Source organism: Festucalex cinctus, chromosome 1 (genome assembly GCF_051991245.1).
Source record: "Festucalex cinctus isolate MCC-2025b chromosome 1, RoL_Fcin_1.0, whole genome shotgun sequence".
Taxonomy (NCBI): Eukaryota; Metazoa; Chordata; class Actinopteri; order Syngnathiformes; family Syngnathidae; genus Festucalex; species Festucalex cinctus.
The window spans coordinates 23,463,015-23,485,180 of NC_135411.1; the positions used below are offsets into that span (position 1 = coordinate 23,463,015).

General features: G+C 38.5%; 2 protein-coding genes across 2 annotated transcripts in view; both read left to right on the forward strand.

Moving 5' to 3' along the window:
- The window catches only part of LOC144020552 (rap guanine nucleotide exchange factor 4-like), a 43,413-nt gene extending 38,511 nt beyond the window's left edge, over nucleotides 1-4,902 (forward strand). Inside the window, exons 23-30 of the mRNA XM_077524148.1 lie at nucleotides 210-335; nucleotides 562-740; nucleotides 842-932; nucleotides 1,012-1,062; nucleotides 1,138-1,225; nucleotides 1,291-1,355; nucleotides 2,935-2,989; nucleotides 3,072-4,902. Coding sequence (XP_077380274.1) covers nucleotides 210-335; nucleotides 562-740; nucleotides 842-932; nucleotides 1,012-1,062; nucleotides 1,138-1,225; nucleotides 1,291-1,355; nucleotides 2,935-2,989; nucleotides 3,072-3,199 — 783 coding nt within the window. The 3' untranslated portion in view covers nucleotides 3,200-4,902. The remainder of the gene's footprint in view (nucleotides 1-209; nucleotides 336-561; nucleotides 741-841; nucleotides 933-1,011; nucleotides 1,063-1,137; nucleotides 1,226-1,290; nucleotides 1,356-2,934; nucleotides 2,990-3,071) is intronic.
- A 1,602-nt stretch (nucleotides 4,903-6,504) lies between these two features.
- Nucleotides 6,505-21,742, forward strand: LOC144025703 (uncharacterized). The gene is made up of 11 exons (XM_077535627.1): nucleotides 6,505-9,133; nucleotides 11,443-11,530; nucleotides 13,004-13,105; nucleotides 14,512-14,577; nucleotides 14,664-14,692; nucleotides 14,789-14,926; nucleotides 16,712-16,798; nucleotides 19,482-19,556; nucleotides 19,676-19,782; nucleotides 20,510-20,690; nucleotides 20,918-21,742. Exons 1-11 carry the CDS (start codon nucleotides 8,975-8,977, stop codon nucleotides 21,740-21,742), a joined length of 1,857 nt encoding a protein of 618 aa, XP_077391753.1. The 5' UTR covers nucleotides 6,505-8,974.
- Nucleotides 21,743-22,166: the final 424 nt, after the last annotated feature.

Below are 22,166 nucleotides of genomic sequence, written 5' to 3' on the forward strand. Positions count from 1 at the left end.
GGGGTTTCAAACGGCGTGGTATCGGTACGGTATTGGCATTGGCCGATATGGCACAGCTGAGTGTCGGAATCGGTATCGGAAGCCTAAAAGTGATCAGACCTACACTAATTACAACTCACATTTGGATGCAACAGAACACAAAAACAACAAATGGGTACATTAATTAAAGTATGCGTTGATTGTTGCTGATTCTGCCATCTGTGTGTCAGACTCCTCTTCCAGACCAGGACGGACCCTCAGCAGGTTCAATGTCGACCTTTGAGCTGATGAGTTCGAAGGATCTGGCCTATCAAATGACAATGTTTGACTGGGAGCTCTTCAGCTGTGTGCACGAGGTAGCACACAACACACACGCAAATAAATACACAGTCATTCTCTGCACTTTTTGTGCTTCACTAGTTGCAAATTCACCTATTGGTCGATTTTGTGCTCATTCTGAAACTAAAAAATGGCACACAAGTCAATTATCAGCTAATCATAAATTAAGCGTTCTATAGGACTAACTATACACGTATTAACTAACTGGAAAGCTTGCTAACACCATGTCCACGCAACCCCCAGCACGAGCTGCTCTATCACACGTTCGGCCGCCAAAGCTTTCGGAGAACCACGGCCAACCTGGACCTTTTCCTGCGAAGGTTCAACCAGGTCCAGCTGTGGGTGGTCACCGAGGTGTGCCTTTGTGCACAGCTCAGCAAGCGGGTCCAGCTCCTCAAGAAGTTCATCAAGATAGCCGCGCAGTGAGTGGGACGGACACCTTCGTATTGTCATGTGATCATGACTTGAGGAGAGTAAAAGAACATTAAAAAAAAATAATAATTCTTTTTTGATTTGTTTACAGCTGTCGGGAGTTTAAGAACCTGAATTCATTCTTTGCCATCATCATGGGCATGAGCAACCCTGCTGTAAGCAGGCTGAGTCAGACATGGGAGGTAAACATCAATTCATACTTGGAACTGAACATTCTTAACACACAGCAATGTTAAATTGTATAATGCCGTCCCTCATCAGAAGCTGCCTACCAAGTTTAAGAAGTTCTATGCTGAATTTGAGAGCATGATGGTGAGTTGCAGATTAAAAGTGAATATGAATATTCACATTGATATTCGGAATTGACGTCGTTGTGTTCATGTTCAGGACCCATCCAGAAACCATCGATCCTACCGACTAACTGTTACCAAACTTGAGCCGCCAATCATCCCTTTTATGCCCCTCCTACTCAAAGGTAGCCCTTTTGGAGAGCTCTTGTTTTGGATCTCATCACACTCATTATGTAAAATGTCATTACAGATATGACTTTTACACATGACGGCAACAAGACATTCATTGACAGCATGGTCAATTTTGAGAAAATGGTAAGGAAAAATTCTTGTTGATATACTGAATTTTGTAATAGTGACCAAATGTTAGTGGTGTTGACGTTCAGCTCCTTGGCAGAGAACAATAAGTAAACATTGAACAGGTGGGCAATTACAATTTAGGTTCTTCCTGATATGTATATAAATACAGTGGAATGTGTTTTTTTTTTTTTTAAATAAGGAAAATAGCATTCTATTGTATTGTTCTTTTTTAAAAGCATATACAGGACTGTCTCAGAAAATTAGAATATTGTGGTAAAGTCCATTATTTTCTGTAATGCAATTAAATAAGCAAAAATGTCATACATTCTGGAATCATTACAAATCAAGTGAAATATTGCAAGCCTTTTATTGTTTTAATATTGCTGATTATGGCATTTTTTTTTACTTGGTCTGAGGAAATATTCTAATATTTTGAGATAAGATATTTGGCTGAAAATGCCATAATCAGCAATATTAAAACAAAAAAAAGGCTTGCAATATTACAGTTGATTTGTAATGAATCCAGAATGTATGGCATTTTGCTTATTTAATTGCATTACATAAAATAATGGACTTCACAACAATATTATAATTTTCTGAGACAGTTACGTTAATAGAATGTAAAGAATCAGTTCGTACATCATGATTAAGTTAGTGCCAGGTTTATCTGTTTGACATTTATAAAACACAACAAAAAGGAGAAAATACACTCAGTCAAAGCTCACGAGGAGAGAGGAGAGGAACTGACTCATACAATTCACGACTGCACTCTTCGCTCCTCACCCTCTTTTTACTTGGTTTCCACATCCCTAGTTACATAGGTAATCCAACCCTAATAATGCAAATGCAAAAATATAGTTGGAACACAGTGTACTTATTTGTCTATATGTATGTGCATGTGAGTGGAAGATTGCTGAGTACATGTGTGGTCAAGTTTGCAATCATGTCTTAACAGAAAACAGGCAGCCTCAGCAGACTGGCTCTAACCATTCTGCTGCATTAGATCTTCTGGTTCTTGAGTCATCTTCTGATAAGATAACGTATAGCTAGGCTATGTGAATGTGAGTGCGGAGCAGAGCAAAGCGTTCTTCATTGCAAGCAGAAGCAATTCTTCATTGCAGCAAATGTATGATAATTTATGTTTACAATTATTCCGACAGTTAGTCACTAAACTTTTGGGGTGCCCGAATCAGATTCAATATAGGTTATTTGAGGTTCAATATAATAATAATAATAATAATAATAATAATAATAATAGATTATTATTATTATTATTATTATTATTATAATAAATTATTATAATTAAAAAATATTAATATTAATTATATTATATTAAAAAATTATAATAATAATATTTATTTGTGTCATGCAGACACAAATAAAGAACAATTTTGCTACTACTGTTACTGTAAATAACTCATTAAGCTGCAATAATGAGTTGTTTTTTGCAGTAAAAAAAAATAAATAAAAAAATAATCCACCGAACAACGGCTCGTATCTGGAAATTTTGCACATCAGCTCACTAAGTAACTCAAGGCATGAGTAGTGTAATTGGTTTAAAGCTCCAATAATATTTGGGTTCTCTTTTCATCAGCGTATGATAGCAAACACAATTCGACAAGTGAGGCACTGCAGAAGCCAGCCTTTCAGTAAGTCTTCCGATTTTTTAAATATTTTTCTTTGCTTTTCAAGCAGGCTCCATGTAATAACAAATTGTGTATCTGGTTTCAGATCCTGACATCTGCCAACCCAACAAGAATCAGGCGGAGGTCAGAGGCTACGTCAGGAAGCTCTGCGTGATCGACAACCAGAGGGCGCTGACGCAGCTCTCCTACAGGCTGGAACCTCGGCGGACATGAGATCCGAATCTTTCACCACTTGGCCTTCCTTGTGACTTCACACGAAGCCCACGCGTCACCAACTGCGCGTTAAGTAGCAACACACAACAGTCAGTGACTTTGAAAACTCTTTGGACAAATACTGTGCCATTAAAGGCCTCTTTCTATCACCGTGTCTTAGCCTCAAGCAAGAATGAGGCTTAAAACCGTAGTTGTTGTTGCTGTTTTGGGACCTGTTAGAACCGTCATGTATAGAACTTGAATCGATATCCTGCATGACTGAACTTCATAGGCTTGGTGTTCTATACAGTGGATTTCTATCAGAGTGTCTTGCAATGTTGTGCTATCCAACAAGCTCCTTTTTATTCTCCAAATGCTCCAAAAGTGAAACATAATATACAGTTCTTAATCCCCATACGTCATACAGTGAATCCCCATTCATGTCGTTATTAAAAACAGTTTAATATATATTGTTTTCCCCCTCCCACACACTTTAAACATATTAATGTAAAATTGACACATTGTATATTTAAACACCAAAAGGTTCAACTAAACCATATAATTTAATGTAACGAATGTTCGCAAGCGTAATGCTAACATATAATACTTTGTACAATTAAGTCAATATCGATGTTATAGTTATTATAAACCTTCAAACAACAAAAATTTGAGTTATGGGCATACATTGTGGTTGCAAATTTTACAAAAAGCAACAGATAGAAACAACTACTTCAAAATGAGACGATAAGATGAACGTCTTCTAGCTTAATGCTAGCACACAATGTAAAACGTCATTGATAGGCTAACAAAACTAGCATTGATGTTGCGGTAGTAACTTATTACCCTTTAGGCAACATATAGTTGAACAAATATGATATAGTATTTCATAGGATATATTTCAAATAATATAGTATTTATATGCCAAATATTACTGCAGTTTACTGAGTCACTTAACTGTGAAACTCTTCTTTATATGTCTCTATTAGACTGCACCCTGGTGGCCAAGAGATGCACAATGAAAGGAGTACAATGTCCAGCTGGAACAAATTAATAACATTTACATTCATTTCAATGGAGAAATATGATTTGATCGGCTTTTGAGTTACATGCGTAGTCATGGAATGAAATAAACTTGCAAGTCAAGGCATGTTGTAAAAACCTATTTTTTAAAAATAGGTTTTGATTTAAAAGATGTGGGTACTGACATTTTCATTCATATTGTAAAATGACAAGAAAAGATTTGCTTCATAATCTTTTGGTCTCACTGAATCCCACTGAATCGAATCTCCCACTACTAAACTAAGTATTAGTGATTGAATATGTCACGGTGGTATGACTACATTTCATTTTTGCCTCGGAGTAAAAATCCTGCTCCCCCTTGGTGATGTTGCTTGTTAGGCTCTGTTCTAAAGTCATTTGTTGTTTGGCTGTGTCGAGTTTTGAAAAAGCTTTTTATTTCAGGGGAAATCTCGCCAATTCTTGCAGTTGTGTTCTGTCCGTTTGTGTTTTTTAATTTTTTTTTTCTTTTTTTTTTCTTTTCTTTTTTAAGGTATGCATAGTTTTTAGGTGTGATATTGACAACTGTGATTCATTTTCATTTGATCTCAGGAGCTTTAAATGTGATGGTGTGTATCGAGAACTGCCCAGTGGCTTGCTTCCATCATAAGCAGCTGGTATCTGTGCTGTACATGTTAATAAAAAAAACCCAGATCATTTAACAGACACCGTGACTAAATGACATTTTTCAAGAAATCCCTTAATACAGAACGTGTGTACTAATTCGAACCAATGCAACAGCTCTATTAGAATTTCTGCAACAAGTCAAGTCAAGACATCGAGCTTTCAAACAGCACTTAGATAATACATTTAAAAAAAATGTATATATATATATATATATATATATATATATATATATATATATATATTAGGGGTGTTAAAAAATCGATTCGGCGATATATCGCGATACTACATCGCGCGATTCTCGAATCGATTCAATAATAGGCAAAATCGATTTATTTTTTTTAATTTTTATTTTTATTTTTATTTATTTATTTTTTTATTTTTTTTAGGATTCACACCAAGCATGGAAGAATGTTATATGAACGGAACATTAAGCCTTAATATTTTATTTTAATGCTGTTTAAACATGAAACAGATTACAACCTGTATAAGACTGAAATTTCAGATAAATAAATAATACATTTTCATATAAATCTTACACTCTACAAGCTTACTGATTAGTATTTTCTAAATTTGAATGAAAAAAAATCGCAACAATCGACTTATAAATTCGTATCGGGATTAATCGGTATCGAATCGAATCGTGACCTGTGAATCGTGATACGAATCGAATCGTCAGGTACGAGGCAATTCACACCCCTAATATATATATATATGTATATATGTCAAATGTCAACTTTGTTTTTTTTAATTCAGTTCGTTTTAATGAGTTTCTGGTGTTTAAGGCTTGTTAGTTTTTATTACCGTAGTTTTACTTTTGTTTTGTTTTTTTTGTTTTTTTTGTTTTTTAAGATGCTTTGTCTGACTAATTTAATTTATTTTAGGATTAGTTTTAGTGAAAAAAAAAAAAGTGGTTCAGATAATGGATGGATTGATTTGTTGAGTGCAAGATAATAAAAAAAAGTTACTAATAAGTAATAAAGTAAACTGCAATTCCCAAACAACAGTTTGACCATACTTCTTCTGTACAGCCGTGCAGTAATTCCGAAATAAACACATTCAAAATAAACCCTGAAAGCTCATGAATGATAATAATTGACAAAGATGAATACAAATGACATTTATGCTGGAAATATATTTAGTTTTATTTTGTTTTTTAAATGTAAATATTCTTGTTTTTCATAATTTTATTTGGGCAATGACAATATTATTTTAATTATTTTATTTTTTTAATTTTAGCAACCACACCTACTGCACATACCAAAACTGGGTGTGCCAAATATTGTGCCTCTGATACTAATTCATGTCATGTAAAGTCTGACTAATTATTAATTTCTGAGTTGCATAAAGTGCAAAATTGTTAATTTCCTCCTAGGATGGCGCACTATTATAAAACAGACATTCAAGCATCATTTAGATAATTGGTATGGTGTGGAGAATCTGACCTATATGATGCAAATGTGATTATAAATCGTGGGACTCATTCAAACCTATGATAAGAATATCCTACTACGTACAGTATGTCTTGAAACAGACATGACATATTACAGTGTTGATGTTAAAATATCCTGTTAGAAAATTACAACTTAACTATGTATTTTTTGTTGTTTGCCTCTTACAATTCTTATTCTGGTGAAATCCTTCATAAGAGGCCCCCTTGTGCTGAATTAATATTTACCACTGAGAAGTCTCCACAGCTGATCTGCCACCTACCCCACACTCGGTGATGTCAAACGGCTTTCCTGCCTGCTGATGTCACCGAGGTCATTCCTGTTGGGATGAGTAACGCACACTTCCGTGTGGACGCACGATTTGTGGCAGCCAATGCTTGTTGCTAACTGATTTACTGTCTGTCACGTTATGGTCTGAGAGTGCGTGCGTGCGTGCGTGTGTGTTTGAGTGTGCACTCAGGCAGTGTAGAGAGAGCTTTATATAGCCACACTCATCCAGGAAGAAGGAATGCCCTGGATGCCACTGACCATATTTGAACAGTGAGTCTGCTGCAGAGCGCACGCAGCAAAGCGTAACTGAGACACCGAGGTGGCAGAAGTAGTCACAGTCTGAACTTGCGTAGAAGTACAGAACGTCGTGTTCAAAAAGAATGAGGAATTTAGAAGTACTGAGCAACCTCGTCTAGTACAAAAAAAAGTACTGACTGTGAAATGTACATAAGTAGAAAGGAAAAATGAATTTTTTGTGTCAGTAATATACAATAACCGTTGACACAAAAACAAACTTCCCTGCGCACAAAACAGTTTTTTTTTTTTTCTCTCCATTCCATTTCATTTCAATGGGTATCAATTATATATGGATTGTTGTTTTTCACGGGCTGGTGACGAATAGTAATTAATTTTTGTTGTTTTATTAAAGCTGCTCTATGTAACAATTTGCCCAAAAATATCTTTACAAATAGGGGTGTGAGAAAAAAATCGACATCGCAATATATTGTTGCGCTTCCTGTTGCAATAAATTATCGATGCACTGATGGTAGATATCGATGTAATGTGTCCAGTTGTGCAGTGATATCTTATGAATGTTTATGCACTTTAATTTGTCTCACTTTACAATGTTTACAGTTAAAAGGCCAAGAGGCAGTGCAGAACTTTGTATTTTGTACAAAGTTTTGGCATTGAATAAATGCATAATTAGACATTTTCCTTTTTATGGGCATTTGTTGGCTTTTTTTAGTCAAATATCGTGAAATATTGCTAATTTTTTTTGACTATATATAAAAAAAAATCGTAGATATCGTGTATCGTGATATTATTGATATCATGAGCCAAATATCGTCACAGTATCGAATCGTGGTTTACCCGTATCGTCCCACCCTATTTACAAAAGCCTTTTTATTTGATACTTTATGACTGAAACATCTTCAAATTAGTAGCTGAGCTGTTCACACCGAGTACTCCTGCAAGCCCGTGGCTAATACTTGTAGTTTCAGAGTGGATTCGGGTTCGAATTTCCTGCTCTCTGTCTGCGGATGTGACGTCATGTGCGCATTGTGTTCGTGAAGAAGGGAAAATGCAGTTTCATTTTTCGGCCACAGATGGCAGTAGTGATTTGAAATTGAAATTTTCTGCGTTCAGTAGCTTTCAAGTGATTTTTTTTATTTTTTTTTACATTGGTATCATTGAGGGATATTTGCAGTTGTGCATTCTATTTTATATTTTTGTTCATTTGATGTTAATGAAAATAAACCAGACATTACTTGCCAGGTACTCACTACTTGAGTAGTTTATTTTTTTAAATATTTTTTTCCCATTTTATGTTATTATATCATTTTTATTATTTGTATTATTTGGAGGACTACTTATTACTTTTATTAGTGTCATATTCTAAAATAACAGTACTTGAGTACAATTATTGGTTACTCTATCCACCTCTGCATGTTCATGTTGGGTTTTTTTAAACCAAGAATTAGCTAGTTTTGGCTTGAAAACGCAGCTAATGATTACTGGGGAACAAAGAAAATTATTAAATGAAAGAAGTTAATCTGGTAGAAGAAGACACATCTTAAACCTCCTTTCTCATGTCTCCCCCCCATTTAAGAAATTTCAGGGCGCTAACTAATGAACCACCAGGCTTCTCGTTCTGTTGGTCATTGTCTTTCTTTTTTTTTCTTTTTTTTTTGTGTGCGCTTCTCTGGTGCTTTGCGAGTGTGAAGACAAATTCCTCATATGTTTTGACAAACTTAGCCAATAAATCAGATTCTGATTACAAATACATACATCCAGCAATAATGTACTTGTACATTGTATTTGAAACTCAATCCCTTCATCACTGCATCGAGTGCGTGCTCAGGGTTGTAATTCCACTACCCTCCACTATTAGGCAATATAACACCTTGCGCCAAAAAAGCCAGCCATGCCTCCTGCAGACTTTTCACCGTCCCCGAACCCCGTCCACCAGCCCTCCCCTCGCCCTTTCCAGCACTTTCTGGTTTCTTCTCAGTGACTATTGCCCCTGCTGACTTACTGACTGACAACATCCGCGCTCATTCTCAGTCCTCATCCTCAACGTCCAAAGGTCACGGTGCGGGTCCAGCGTGCACACTTTGGGGGGAGAGTGTGTTGCGCGCGTGTGCGTGTGCTTGCGTGTGAGAGCCAGTATGCCATGTCGTCCCCCGGCTCGTCGTTTGTGCAGATAAAGCACGAGGACCTGCTCTACTATGAGAACTGTGGAGGAGGCAGCTTTGGGAGCGTCTACCGGGCCCTTTGGATATCCCAAGACAAGGAAGTGGCAGTGAAGAAGCTTCTGAAGATTGACAAAGAGGTAGGACAACATGATAGACACATACGCACACTGACTGATAAGAGCAAACATTGGCGATATTTAAACAATAAAATAATGAAAAGCTTCCTCTGAGGCTTCAAACCAGAGCAATCCTCGAGAGAGCCCCCTCCTCTCCTGTTGTCAGCCATGTGTTTATGTAAAACATACCTCCTTGTGTGTTCCCCGCCCTCCCAACACTTCATGGAAGGAGAAATGACTTATGCCAGGTTCCTCCAATTGTACATTTGGGCAAAATGTGCCGACGTGCCGACGTCAGACTTGGGTGTCACCCCCACAAGGGGAATCCGCTCACAATTTCCAGCTGTGCTATTCATATCAAAAATAGTACAGGGGTTGGTCACCTCCATGGCAGGAAGTTGGCTGACCTGTGCGTGGAGGCGCATGTTGGTATTGTTGCGCAAGGAAACAATGTGGTGTAAAGTAGTTCTGATGATGGACGTAAAACAAAGAGTTGATTAATTGTCAAGCTTGTTTCTTTCTCAGTGGGCAGATATGGAAAAACGTGTGCATTGAGGTCATCCGTCAGTACAGGCTAATGGAAGGAATCCTTCAAACACATTCCTGCAACACTTAATGTAAACGTGTGCTATGTTTTGTGAGCAAACATTTTAACTCGGGTTGTGGATCTCCAAAGTACGTTCAGATTTGTAAAAGAACTGCAGTCGCACATGAGCTGCTGTGCGGAGAAGTCATTCGGCAAAAAGGGGATGGAAAAGTCTGAAATTCTTCTTCCGAGTCTTATGATCAAGCTAAAGACAAACAGCCAGGCGTTGGATGCATTTTTTGGGCGCAATTTAGCAGAATGGATGTGTAGTTATTCCGTTGCCTGGCAACAGACTCTTATTTGACATTTGCAGAGGCTGTTTCGTTTAAGGCAGCATTTCATAGCCGTTATTGAGCCAAGCTACATATTTGACATTAGAGAAAAAAAAAATCCCAGTAGTACATCTTGGTTTGTGTATTTCTAAGGTTAATATCACTATAACGTGCTTATGGAAGACAATCATGCTGTCATCATGAGAATGTAACGGAATAATGAATTGCCAAACATCTGCACACATACACTGGTACATCTCTTCAAATGTGTGTCGATGATTTTTTGACATTTATTACATGACCCACATACTTCTCTGCGTACTACAGTGTGTCTAATAAGGTTAAATGATACCAACAATGAGTCATTTTCATCATGCAAATTCTATTTTCATCATCATCATATTGACCGTTGTGTATGTGTCACTGAAATTGCTGTCCACCCTGTCGTTTTCTGGAACAGCTCACAGAGGTTTTCAACGTAACTAAAAGAATGTGTCTTTATCCATTGGAGGTTGAAACTGCAGAATAGCTGCAGCATGGTGGTTTACTCTTGTAGTTCATAATTTTCATTATATGTTTTGTGTGGAGTTGATTGCTGTCAAGTTTAACATGTCCACTCTGTCATAGTTAATGAAATAACAGTAGATAGAAAAACCTTTGAGAAATTTGAAATATATTTGTTAAACATTAGACATTTCTAAAGGAATCATGTTTGTAAGTCAAGGTCCAATATGTGCGTGTTGCTTATGCTAATGCTAACATTTGTCGAAAATGTCCACCCTGTCAGCAAGTTTTGCATGTACATTCTCTGCTTGCAAATAATTTATTTTTAAAAAATGTGTGTGAGCTTGGCCAATATGTATTTCAAACTTCTTATCATCAACTTAAAATAGTCTATGAGAAGTCAAAATGGAAAATCTCAACTTTATTTTTGGTGATGTGGGAAAGTCTTCAAGGCACCATATGGTGATACCGACTTCTTAATCTTTCATTCTGATAATGATCATTACTTATTACTGATTACGTATTTATTTATTTATTTATTCATTTTATTATTTGTTCTTGTTTTTACTGGTCTGCAAGAAGAAGGAAGGTGTTGGCAAGTGGGGGGATTGTTTGATTGCATACCTCTTTGGTGACATCTTGACTACTGTAATACGCAGTCATTATTTTCTGTTAACTCCACAGACTATTACAAAAAAAAAAAAGAAAAGAAAACAAAGAGATACAGTATAGAATTGACATCATGAAGAAGTTGGGAACAATGGATTAAGGACATATTTACCACTGTGGTGCCAAAACTCAGACATCACTCTAATGAGACTACAGTTCAAGGCTTGAACTTGTAACTTGTACACTCACCAACGATTTACACGTGATTATCTCAAAGATCAAGTTTCTTTGCTGCAGTGACGGGAGAGGAGGAGGTTAATAATGTCTCTCTCTCTCTCTTGGCTCGTCTTCTCATGCAGGCTGAGATTCTCAGTGTCCTGAGTCATAAGAACATCATTCAGTTTTATGGAGCCGTGCTGGAATCTCCCAACTATGGCATCGTCACAGGTCTGACTCCCTCGGTGTGAGTGTGTCTGTGTGTCCATCATTTGGCGTCTTCTACTAAGACAACTTCAGAACTTGTCCGGTTTATTTAGATGGACGATTATTAGTAAAAAAAAACAGAAATAGAGTGATGCCTTGAGATACAAGTGACCCAACTTGTGAGTTTGTCACTCAACCATTTTTTGCTTCGACATGCGAGCAAAAATTAGCAAGTGCTATATGGTGGCAGCGAAGTCAACTTATCTCACTTCACAGCAAGCAGCCGTTTGGCGGATAGTGAACGATTCTTCCCCAAAAAGAAAGTCTTCAAAGTAAAGAAGCTGTCAAACCAAACGTAAAACTAATGCGTTTAGTAACAACCATGTAATCTTGTCTTGGGAAAGTCAGCTAGCTTAATGCTAACAGATGATTTAAAATGGCATAGACGCGCTAACGAAAATCAACAATTTTGCTGTGTTATAACAACACAACAGTATTTGATCACATGCGGCAATTCCGAGCTTACGATTACCTTTTTAAATCAGATTAATCACATCTTATAATTTTGATTAATCATGATTAATAGCTTAATTAATCGCATTGTGATAATATCCGAAATGCCCGGATGTTAGGAATTGCCCATAATCACATAATCATAATCACATATTTGTTATCCTTCACGAAACCACAAGTCTTACTGCAGCTTACTGAGTTAGTTGTGAAACGCTTTTTCATATTTGTCTCTGCCTGTCTTATACTGCTCTCGTGTGGCCAAGTTGTACACACCAGACGGATCAGCACAAAAAACATGAACTAAATTAAAACATGTGGCAAAAACGGTTACAAAAAAATTCTGTTCAATTATGTCCTTCCTGGTTGTTTTCATAGAGTGATATATTTCGTATTGACAATTACTTTACAATTTTTGGGGCGGCTGGAACGTATTAATAACATTTGTATTCGTTTCAATGGTGAGAGACGATTTGAGGTTCAAATATTTTAAGCTATAACCATGATCACAGAATGTATCTCAAGGCACCCTATTTTTTATTTTTTGAAAATGCAGAATGAATCAATTTGAAATATTTTAGTCACACATTTAGCATAAATGGGAGCAAATAAGGACAAACCCTAAATAATAAGTATGCCTGAAACGGAAATCAACCGTTTATTATCTATTATCCACATTATCCAAGCTGAATCTGAAATGAAAATAAACAAATCACGCTAGCACACACTCTACTACAGCAATATGTCCACTACTAGATATAAAATTTGACTCTTGAGTTATTGCTGCTTTTTCTGGCAGGACATTTGAAACTGATACCGGCATGTTGTAATGATAAAGCACGACTTGCATCTAGTCAGACTCAGTGATACTGAAAACTGTTTGACCTTACGTCATATTGTGGGAGGTGAATGAGGAGGAGAATACAATACGAGGCTTTGGGTCCATGTAAAGAAGTTCTGCTATGACTACATGTTTTCTGTGTACAGAATACGCCAGTGGAGGGTCTCTTTATGAGTACCTGTCCAGTGAGCAGAGTGAGGAGATGGACATGGAGCAGATCATGATGTGGGCCATACAGATGGCCAAAGGTATTTATTTGATGCACTCATGTAACACTATTAAAACATTTCATTACAGATACAGTAGCTAACCTTAGCCTCAATGTTAGCCAGACTTCACTAATCTCCAACCACCTTCGACTCCCCCAAATAAGAGTATTTGACCAAGTCACACCTCTAACATCCACAAATGTGATTCTCAAAGTGTGTAATTGTGATAAATAGTCAACACATAACCAGCTTCAACAAAATGCAGTGCTAGCATGCACTGTAAACAATGTTAGCCAGAGCAGCTACGTTGGTAGCATCTAGCGTTGTTTGGTTGTATTTTTTGGGAATGTACAGTCAATTAAAAATCGAAAAGTGGTGATAAACTTATCTTTCAACACAGTTGTTGGTACGTGTAGTTTTCTAATTTCTTTGTACCTGTGGCTGTAAAAGGAAAACATGGCGAGTCCCCACCAGATGTGTGCTCAAAAAATTGATCTGGCAATATATCGTTGCGGCCTCATTACACTACACGTATCAATATGCAGGTGTCAGAATCGATATTGCTTGTTAACTTTAAATAGGCGGCTAACGATGCGTTCTTTGTGCAAGGCTGTACAGCCTCTTTGAAGTTGCGCAGGAGAAGCGGGAGCAATAATAAAAATAATAATATATATTTTTTTTAAAAACAGCCGTGTCTTTGAAGTTAATTGTCTTCAATTAGTACACTTGCTGTGTGCCAGGAGGGGGTGGGAGGGGGGTATTGTATGTGTGGTTGCCTGCAGTGTCCCAGAAGTAACTGAATTCTGTTCTAAAAATAGCTTACCAGTGATTGGACACTGGGTCTTGCTACGAAATATTACAACAGAGGAAGAATATCAACATTTATTTCCTTATAAACTTAACATGATACATGTTTCTTAATGTACCAATTTTCCTAGATTTTGTTTAAAAACTATAAAGAATGTATTACATGAAGAAAATGCTGTTTTTATTTCCCCAGTTATTTCAGATAAGCACATTTCTGAGCTGTGATTTTAATACCTTGATATTTTTGCTCGTATCGGCCCATGCCTATTCATAAAGGTGTGTCTGTGAAAGGTGCTCCTTGCTCTGCAGTGCGTGCACATTTAGGCATTGGTGGTAAACCAGAAGGGACGCTAACAAAAACATTTTTGCCACCCAGCATAAGAAACATATCATTTAGGTATACATATGACTTATGATGAAATTAATTAAAATTAAGTATTAATTATTCCATACATTCTCTTTTATTTCTCACCCTTTTCCTGTTGTTTTATTTGTATTTTTTGTATGATGTAGTCACGGCAGCCAGGGCAATTAGTAACTTTAAAAAGTTAATTTTGTCACTTTCAATCAAGTATTTAACGCCCATAAAAGTGCAATCATGTGTTCTTGATGACGTTATCAACTGTGATTGTTATTAGGAATGCACTACCTCCATGCAGAGGCTCCCATCAAAGTCATCCACAGAGACCTCAAGTCACGGAATGGTAATTATTTCCTCTTCCACTTCCACATGCTGACGTTGCCGCGTTTTAATTGTTTCATGATTCTAATGCTGTGCTGTTCATTCCAGTGGTCATGACAGCAGACAAAGTGCTTAAGGTGAATTTTTAAAAAGCCTTACTGACATGTTAAAGCCGTCCGTCAGTGCATGTTGTCGAGTAAATGTTTGTGTGTTTTTTTTTTTTTTAAATGCAGATTTGTGACTTTGGTGCATCAAAGTTCTTGTCCCACACCACTCACATGACTGTGGTGGGCACATTTCCCTGGATGGCTCCTGAGGTCATTCAGAGTCTGCCTGTCTCGGAGACCTGCGACACGTACTCATATGGCGTGGTGAGATTTATTTACTTCTATATGGGCCGTCATATTTATTAGACCAACTGAGAATGCAGTTGCTATTTATGATGACTGTCTTATACACTTTATAAAGTAGGCATGATTTGGATACATTCATTTATCATAGCTACACCCCAAAGCTTTGAAAAAAAAAAAAAGAATTTAATCCAGAAAGTGATTTCAAAAACCACACATTTGTTGCAACTGTCCCCACACTATACATGCACTTGTCCCGAAACATATTTCTGATGAGTCTATTTGAGTTGGGAATGTGAGTTATGTGAGTAATGTGTCTCTGCTGGTCACGATAAATTTGCTGGAGAAGGGTTGTAGAGTCCTGGACATGCAAAAAGGGCCCTGCTGTGTCCTGCTATTCATCAATGTGTCACAGTGTCCTTCATTTGGAAGCTTTTCAGCATCAAGACATGGAGCAATAATATGATCCAACTATTATATGGCAACAGAAATGTCAGTTTTTCCATTTTAATAATATTTTATAATATTCATAATTAGGGGCACGTATGTAATATAATGAGGTCATTTCTAGGGTTCCCACAAATAATCCATTAATTCACAGTGTTCAAATGGTCACTTTGTCGTTCATTTCCTAAAAAGAAGGCAAAATATTGATGTTTCACTTGCCTAAAAACAATCAATAAAGTTGTTCATGTTTCATTTAAAGTTAAGTCCTTAAATCAGTTCCTATTTTCACTAATGATAAGCAGTTTGTTTGGCATTTTGTTCTCTCAGAACAGTGCCAGTATCATGCTTTAGCACTGCTTTTCTTCATCTGGACACGTGGCCTGAGGGAATTTACAAATTCCAGTTCGATTAAGATTGTGCTAGAAAGCAAAAAGCAAAAAATAAATAAATAAATAAATAAATTAAAAAAATCCAGTGTTAAAAAATCGAATTAAAATCCATTTAGCATGAGTTTACAAGTGACTGGTAACATGTGAAAATATCTATGTGGTGCAATGTTTAAGTAAGTGATGTTTTATTTTGAAAGGCGTAACCGGAAGTGCAAAGGTGGCCGTGTACTGGCTTGTTTGTGATGTTGAATGACGCAGAAGAAGAAAATAAATGCGATCGAGTTGCTCTCCGACGTGTCGCTTGAATCCTTCGCCCAACAACACGACCTATATCCCGAGTTTGTATCTAAGTGTAAGTAAGTAACTAAGAGTAATAATTACCAAGTAACTAAAGCAAAGTAAAATAAGGGGGGGGAGAAAACAATGTCAAGAAAAACCTAGTAGAATAGCGGAACTTTATTTGACGTTGATCAGAGGCACCTTAAATGGCAGCAGGTGTGTGTTGACTCCTATTTAACACAACTTTAAAAGTGACTGGTAAACTGAACACAGCTACATCCTCAGTTTGTAACTAAGTATCTGTAAAAAGATAAATGTAACATTGTAACTTTAACTGTGCTTAACTAACTAAAGCAAAGTAAGCAAAAAAAAAGCAAAACTACTAGCTACTAGAGCTACTAGAACATCTGAACTTTAATTGGGTTTATCAGACACTTGAAATGGTGGTAGGTGCGTGTGACTCACATTTAGCACGACTTTAAAAGTCATTCTGAACATTAGCCACATCCCCATTTATAACAGGGTGTGCAAACCTGTGCAACGATATTATATTAGTTAATTGTGGAAAATCCTTTGAAAAGAAAATGATCTTAGCATTTTTTATGTATTTTTTTTTGGGGGGGGGGGTTAACTATGTCCCCAAAGAAAGAATGATGAAACCTTTTGTTGGTGCGTTGTGCTCTGTGGGCAGGTATTGTGGGAGATGCTGACTCGTGAAGTACCTTTCAAGGGATTTGAGGGGCTGCAGGTTGCATGGCTGGTGGTGGAGAAACAAGAGGTACACACACGCACGCACGCACACGCTTATCCTGTGGACACGCTACGAACATGTGGAGTGCGTCGACGGCATTTGAGGAGGCCGCACGAACAATGCGATGCTCTCATGGTTTCCACTGTGAGCTGGTGAAGCCGGCGTGTATTTTTAGTCCTGATGTCAGTGGCGCGCTCTTGTAAGGTCTGCTGGATACGCAAGCAGTGGAGCTCGGCCACTCGCTCCACTTTTGCTACTTTTACAGCTTGAGGAGAAAAGAAGAAGAAAGGCGATTCGGGACGTTTATTGGGGATGAGGTTTATACGACTTGTGCGTTTTAGTTGACAACCATACAAGCGCTAAGATATACACACACACACACACACACACATGGCGGAGGCCAACAAACAAGCCAGGGAACATGATTCCTTGTAGCTGTTGGCTAATCTCCAAATTCTCTCCCTAAATAACCCCCCCACCTCCTCTTTCCCAGTGTCTCTCTGATTCCACCACTCTCCCCTCCTGACCCTCCTACTTGATCTCTCTCTCCGTGCCGAGTGGCTGATATTTTAGGATTAATCCCCAGAGAAAACAGTTTCCATTTACTGCACGGTACGATGGAGCTGTCTGGACTCATTCAGACCTGGCAGTGAAACATTTATTTGTTTATTTATTTTTTGTTTTTTAATGGAGGGACATTCATTTATTGGTTCATACAGAATAACAGCAATGTAAACAAGGTCACGTAAACATGATCATTAAACTTCAAAACTATCAAGTAGTAAGTACCACCCAAAAAATACATGGAAAGATTTTATTATTTTTATTAGTATTATCGATTGTTACTGTAACGTTATGTACAGTTTGAGTATTAACGCTGCACTTAGTAAAATAGTCACTATACTTAAATAATGATCCAATTTAAATATACAGGAAGCCTTCTAAAAAAACTGACAGTGATTACATGCAAATGTATCGGACTTTAAAGTTAAATATAACTGAACTGTACTAAATTAAGAAAAAAAAAAGTAGAAGCCACTGTTTTATGCAGTTTTAAAAATGTATTTATTTTTTAAATTCAGTGTTTTTATCATGTACCACTGGTGTTGGGCTCTGGAATTGGATCCCAAAAACTCAGACACAAGATTTTAACACTTTATTCTCATAACCATCCTTTTATATACGCGGAACGCACTCACGACGAGACCAGAAACAACGAGAATGTATCAAGAATCAAGAGATGTGGAGCTAACTTGGGCTGTGGAGGTGCACAGGGGAACAGAAGAATAATCCGGCGAAAACACACTTCTCTCTCAGATTTATATAGACAGCGAATGGATCTGATTGGCTGTGGCCAGACATGTGGGTAACCCTGATAGGTCGCTGAAAACAGGATTTTCAAATTCCTGACATCACATAGCTTCTGACTTCACATAGCTTTTGACCAGTTGAAACTAGTTGCTGGTTACGTGCTGATTTCATCAGTTCAAATCGGACACTTGCCCCAAACAAAACACAGTCATGACAACTGGAGGGCACAAGTTTTCTATCAGTACTACTCGTACCACACTTACTGCAGTAGATCATTTTCTTACTAATATTATCATCCATCCAGCCATATTCGTGACTGCTTAGTCCTCACAAGGCTCGCAGAGATGCTGGAGCCTATCCCAGCTGTCTTTGGGCAATAGGCGGGGTACACTCTGAACTGGTTGCCAGCCAATCGCAGGGTACACAGAGACGAACAACCATCCTTACTATCATTACTCATTATTAAAATGACTAATATTGTACTTTTAATGACGTTAACATTTGTGTTGAGGGTAAACATTTACTTTGCGCAGTTTAGCTAATTTTTCCATTGAGGTAAGAATACAGCAGATTTGAAGTCGTCACTTGACCAAGTAACAATTTTTTGATTGGCCTTTGCTGAATCTTTACAACACTATTTTAGATATTATTATACTTCACAAATGGTATATTATTTGAAACTTAAGTTGAGTTGTATTTCATCACTGCTATGTGAAAAACACTTATGCCAATTTTTGTTATTTTTTTACATATTTAGGTTTTTGAGATGAAACTGAATGTAGACATCCCCAAAACGTAAAAACATACAAATTGGGGAAGGGAAAAAAAAAAAAAAAGAAAAAAAAAAGTTTTTCACATAGCAGCAACAATTTATTGGTTTACTGAAGAGTGACAGTGTACAGTACATGAATAACAGGCTACTTTCTATCTGTAGTCCCACATCAACAAATGTTAAAACATCATCCTAAAACAGAATATAGATTTTATATAAGTCATCTTACACTGACAGGTCCTATTTCAAACATGTAACATGCTGCTCATAATACGTCATAAACAAATTAAAACAAGGGCTATAAATAAGATATGGACTAAAATGGCCAGGAGAATCCTTTAGAGACAGACAATATTCTGTATTTTTCCAATTTTGATCATAAGAAAGGACACATGACCAAATGAGGACTGATGATCACTAAAGAAGAGCGAAAATACAATCTGCTTTAATTGCGAAAGAAAACATGAGAACAATCCAAAAGGTAACTTGTGGGATCCGTCAACAACTTTTAATTTAAAAAAAATAAAAATACCTTTTAGCAAAGAGCAAAACACCGAATGCAAAGGACGTTTCAATAACTTGTTGTAATCAATGTATCCGTTCTTCTTCTTGTGTCCATCTGTGCAGAGGCTTACCATCCCCACCAGCTGCCCGGCGAGTTTTGCAGAGCTGATGAGGAAGTGCTGGCAAGCCGAGCCAAAGGTAAACAAACTCATGCTTCAAAAATTATTTGTTCAATCATAACTCAATCTCATAAATAATGTCACGTGATGGAATCGATCACACAAGACACATTTATTTCTTCCTTTTTGTGTTGATAGGAGCGTCCGCAGTTCAAACAGGTGCTGGTAACCTTGGAGACGATGGCTAATGATAGCAGGCTACCTGACCAGTGCAACTCCTTTCTGCATAACAAGGACCAGTGGAGGTGCAGTACACGCGCACCAAAACACTTTCTCACGCTATCTAAAAATACTCAAGTACAAAAAAAGTCTTACTGCACCAAAAACCTTTCACACAGTCCAGAAAAAAATCTCACAAGCAGAAAAAAAGAAAGTCACACATTCCAAAAACCTCTCACACCAAAACTATAAAATACACAAAAACATTCACAAGTCTACCCCCAATAAAATATTACATGCATTAAAAACGTCTCTGAAAGACACTAGAAGCCAAGAAAACGCTCTCTCTCTCTCTCTCTCTCTCTGCGGGCGGGGGTGGTGTTGAGTGTGAGGGCACTTGGCAGCAATTATGATATAGATAAGGGGTGAGGAAGAGGAAGGAAGGTGTGAGATTCTGCGCATATTTACAGCGAGGCCGTCATCTCTGCATTTTGCTGAGGGATGAATGAAGCATGAGAGCACGCTCAGGAAAAAATGGCAACACGATTGATTTCTTTTAGTGGCCCTGAGAATATTGGAGTAGTGCTTTGGAATGCAGGATTTGATCACCTGGGCGCTAGCGGCCTCTTGTGGTGGTAGACAATACTGCAGCTACGACTGTGTTGGCACTTTATGGATGCAATATTGAGTCACAGTTTTGGTTCCAAAATTCATTGGATTTACTTTTCTCACATTAGAGGCACTTATCTCCCAGAGTTGGCCTGAAATAAACACATACGCATTTCCAAATGAAATGATTTTCACCTTTTTCAGATGTGAAATTGAGTCGACCCTGGAGCGCCTTCGGAAGCTGGAGAGGGAGTTGTACTCCAAGGAGAAGGAGCTGGAGGAGCGGGAGAGGCGGCTCCGGCTGTGGGAGGAGCGGCTGATGGAGAGGTCCAACATGACTCCCAGCCCCACCTCCTTACTCATGGATCGCTCCAACATGTCGGCGGTGAGTCGCGCCGCCAAGTTGCGTTGAAATTTACGTCCGTCTCATTCGGAAGTAGAAAATGATTATTCATGCTTTAGCCTCCTCATCTCTGGATTACTACAATTCTCGTTTCACCTGCTGTCAGTTCTTGACCCAATTTGGTTTATTTTTTACCCAACTGTTTTTAGAGGACACTCTTTTCAAATTAGTTGAAATGTTGACACTCATCTCTCTCTGTCTCCCGTCAGTTCTTCCCACCAATGTCCATCGGTTCCACCGGCTCCTTCTTCCGCTCGCACTCTCAAGACACCAACAGCGCAGGGCTGAGCAGCGCGGGCGTCAGCAGCGCGGGCGTCAGCTGCCTCCTCCGCACTCTCAGCAACGGCGACAGCGAGAGAGGGGGCGGCGGCAGCGCGGTTCTGGAGCGGGGGGCGGGCTCTCTGGACGGCGGGCGGCTGCACGTCATGCTCCGAGGCCTGCAGGGGAGGTTCGAAGAGGACAAGGAAGAGGAGGGCACCCTGGAGGAAAAGGCTTGGGGCCAGAGGGATGAAGGTGGCAGCATGGAGGGAGGGAGGGTGCAGGTGACGCTCAGGAGCTTCCCAGGGGGGAGATTGGAGCGGGAAGAGAGGACGTGGGAGGAGGGCGACGCGGAGAGGGGGGGCATGCAGAGGAGCAGGGTGACCACCATCGTCCGAGGCTACTCGGGCGGCTTCGGAGAGGCAGAGGGTGATAAAGACGGAGGGTGGGAGGCGGAAAAAGTGGACGAGGGAGGGCTTCCGACCATGTTTAAAGGTCTGAGTGGCGGTTTAGGCGGCTTGGAGGACATGCTGTCCTTGGACGGCATTGGCGAGATGGACAGGCTAGGCAACGTGGACGTGAACATGGGGGACATGGGGGTGGTGAAGGTCAGGAGTGAGATGGGGGTCAGGGGTCACTCGGGGGTGCAGGTGAGCATGCGCGCCTCGTCCAATCAGAACTCTGTGAAGAGCTGCAGCGTGCGACATGGATCCAAAATCAACATGGCCACCGCCGCCATGGACATGATGGAGCTCGACTGGTCCGACAGCGATTAGAAAAACACAAAAAGTCTGTGCGCGTGTTCAGTTACAAAACTGAGCAAACACACCTTTTATTTCTTCAAATGTTCCTTTTTTTTTTTTTAATCAAATCAATAAAGTCAACTTTTGTGTATGTACTGTGAAGAGAAAACAAAGTGATGATTACTGTCAATGTTAAAGGCGTCACCTGTGTAATTTACTGTAATGCATATGTCTGCGTGTTTTCTGCTTACTATGTTGTTTGAAATAGATTTTGATCAGATGTAACTGTGATTTGTGTGAATTTTTGCCATTTTCATTTTTCAATAAAAAAAAAAAAGACTGATACAACTCTAGCCACTGTATATAGTTGTGCTTTTTCTTATATATGAGTGAGTAGACAAAAATAGGCATTTTATGCAAACACAGATGGAAAAACATACTGGAGTGAATATATTCA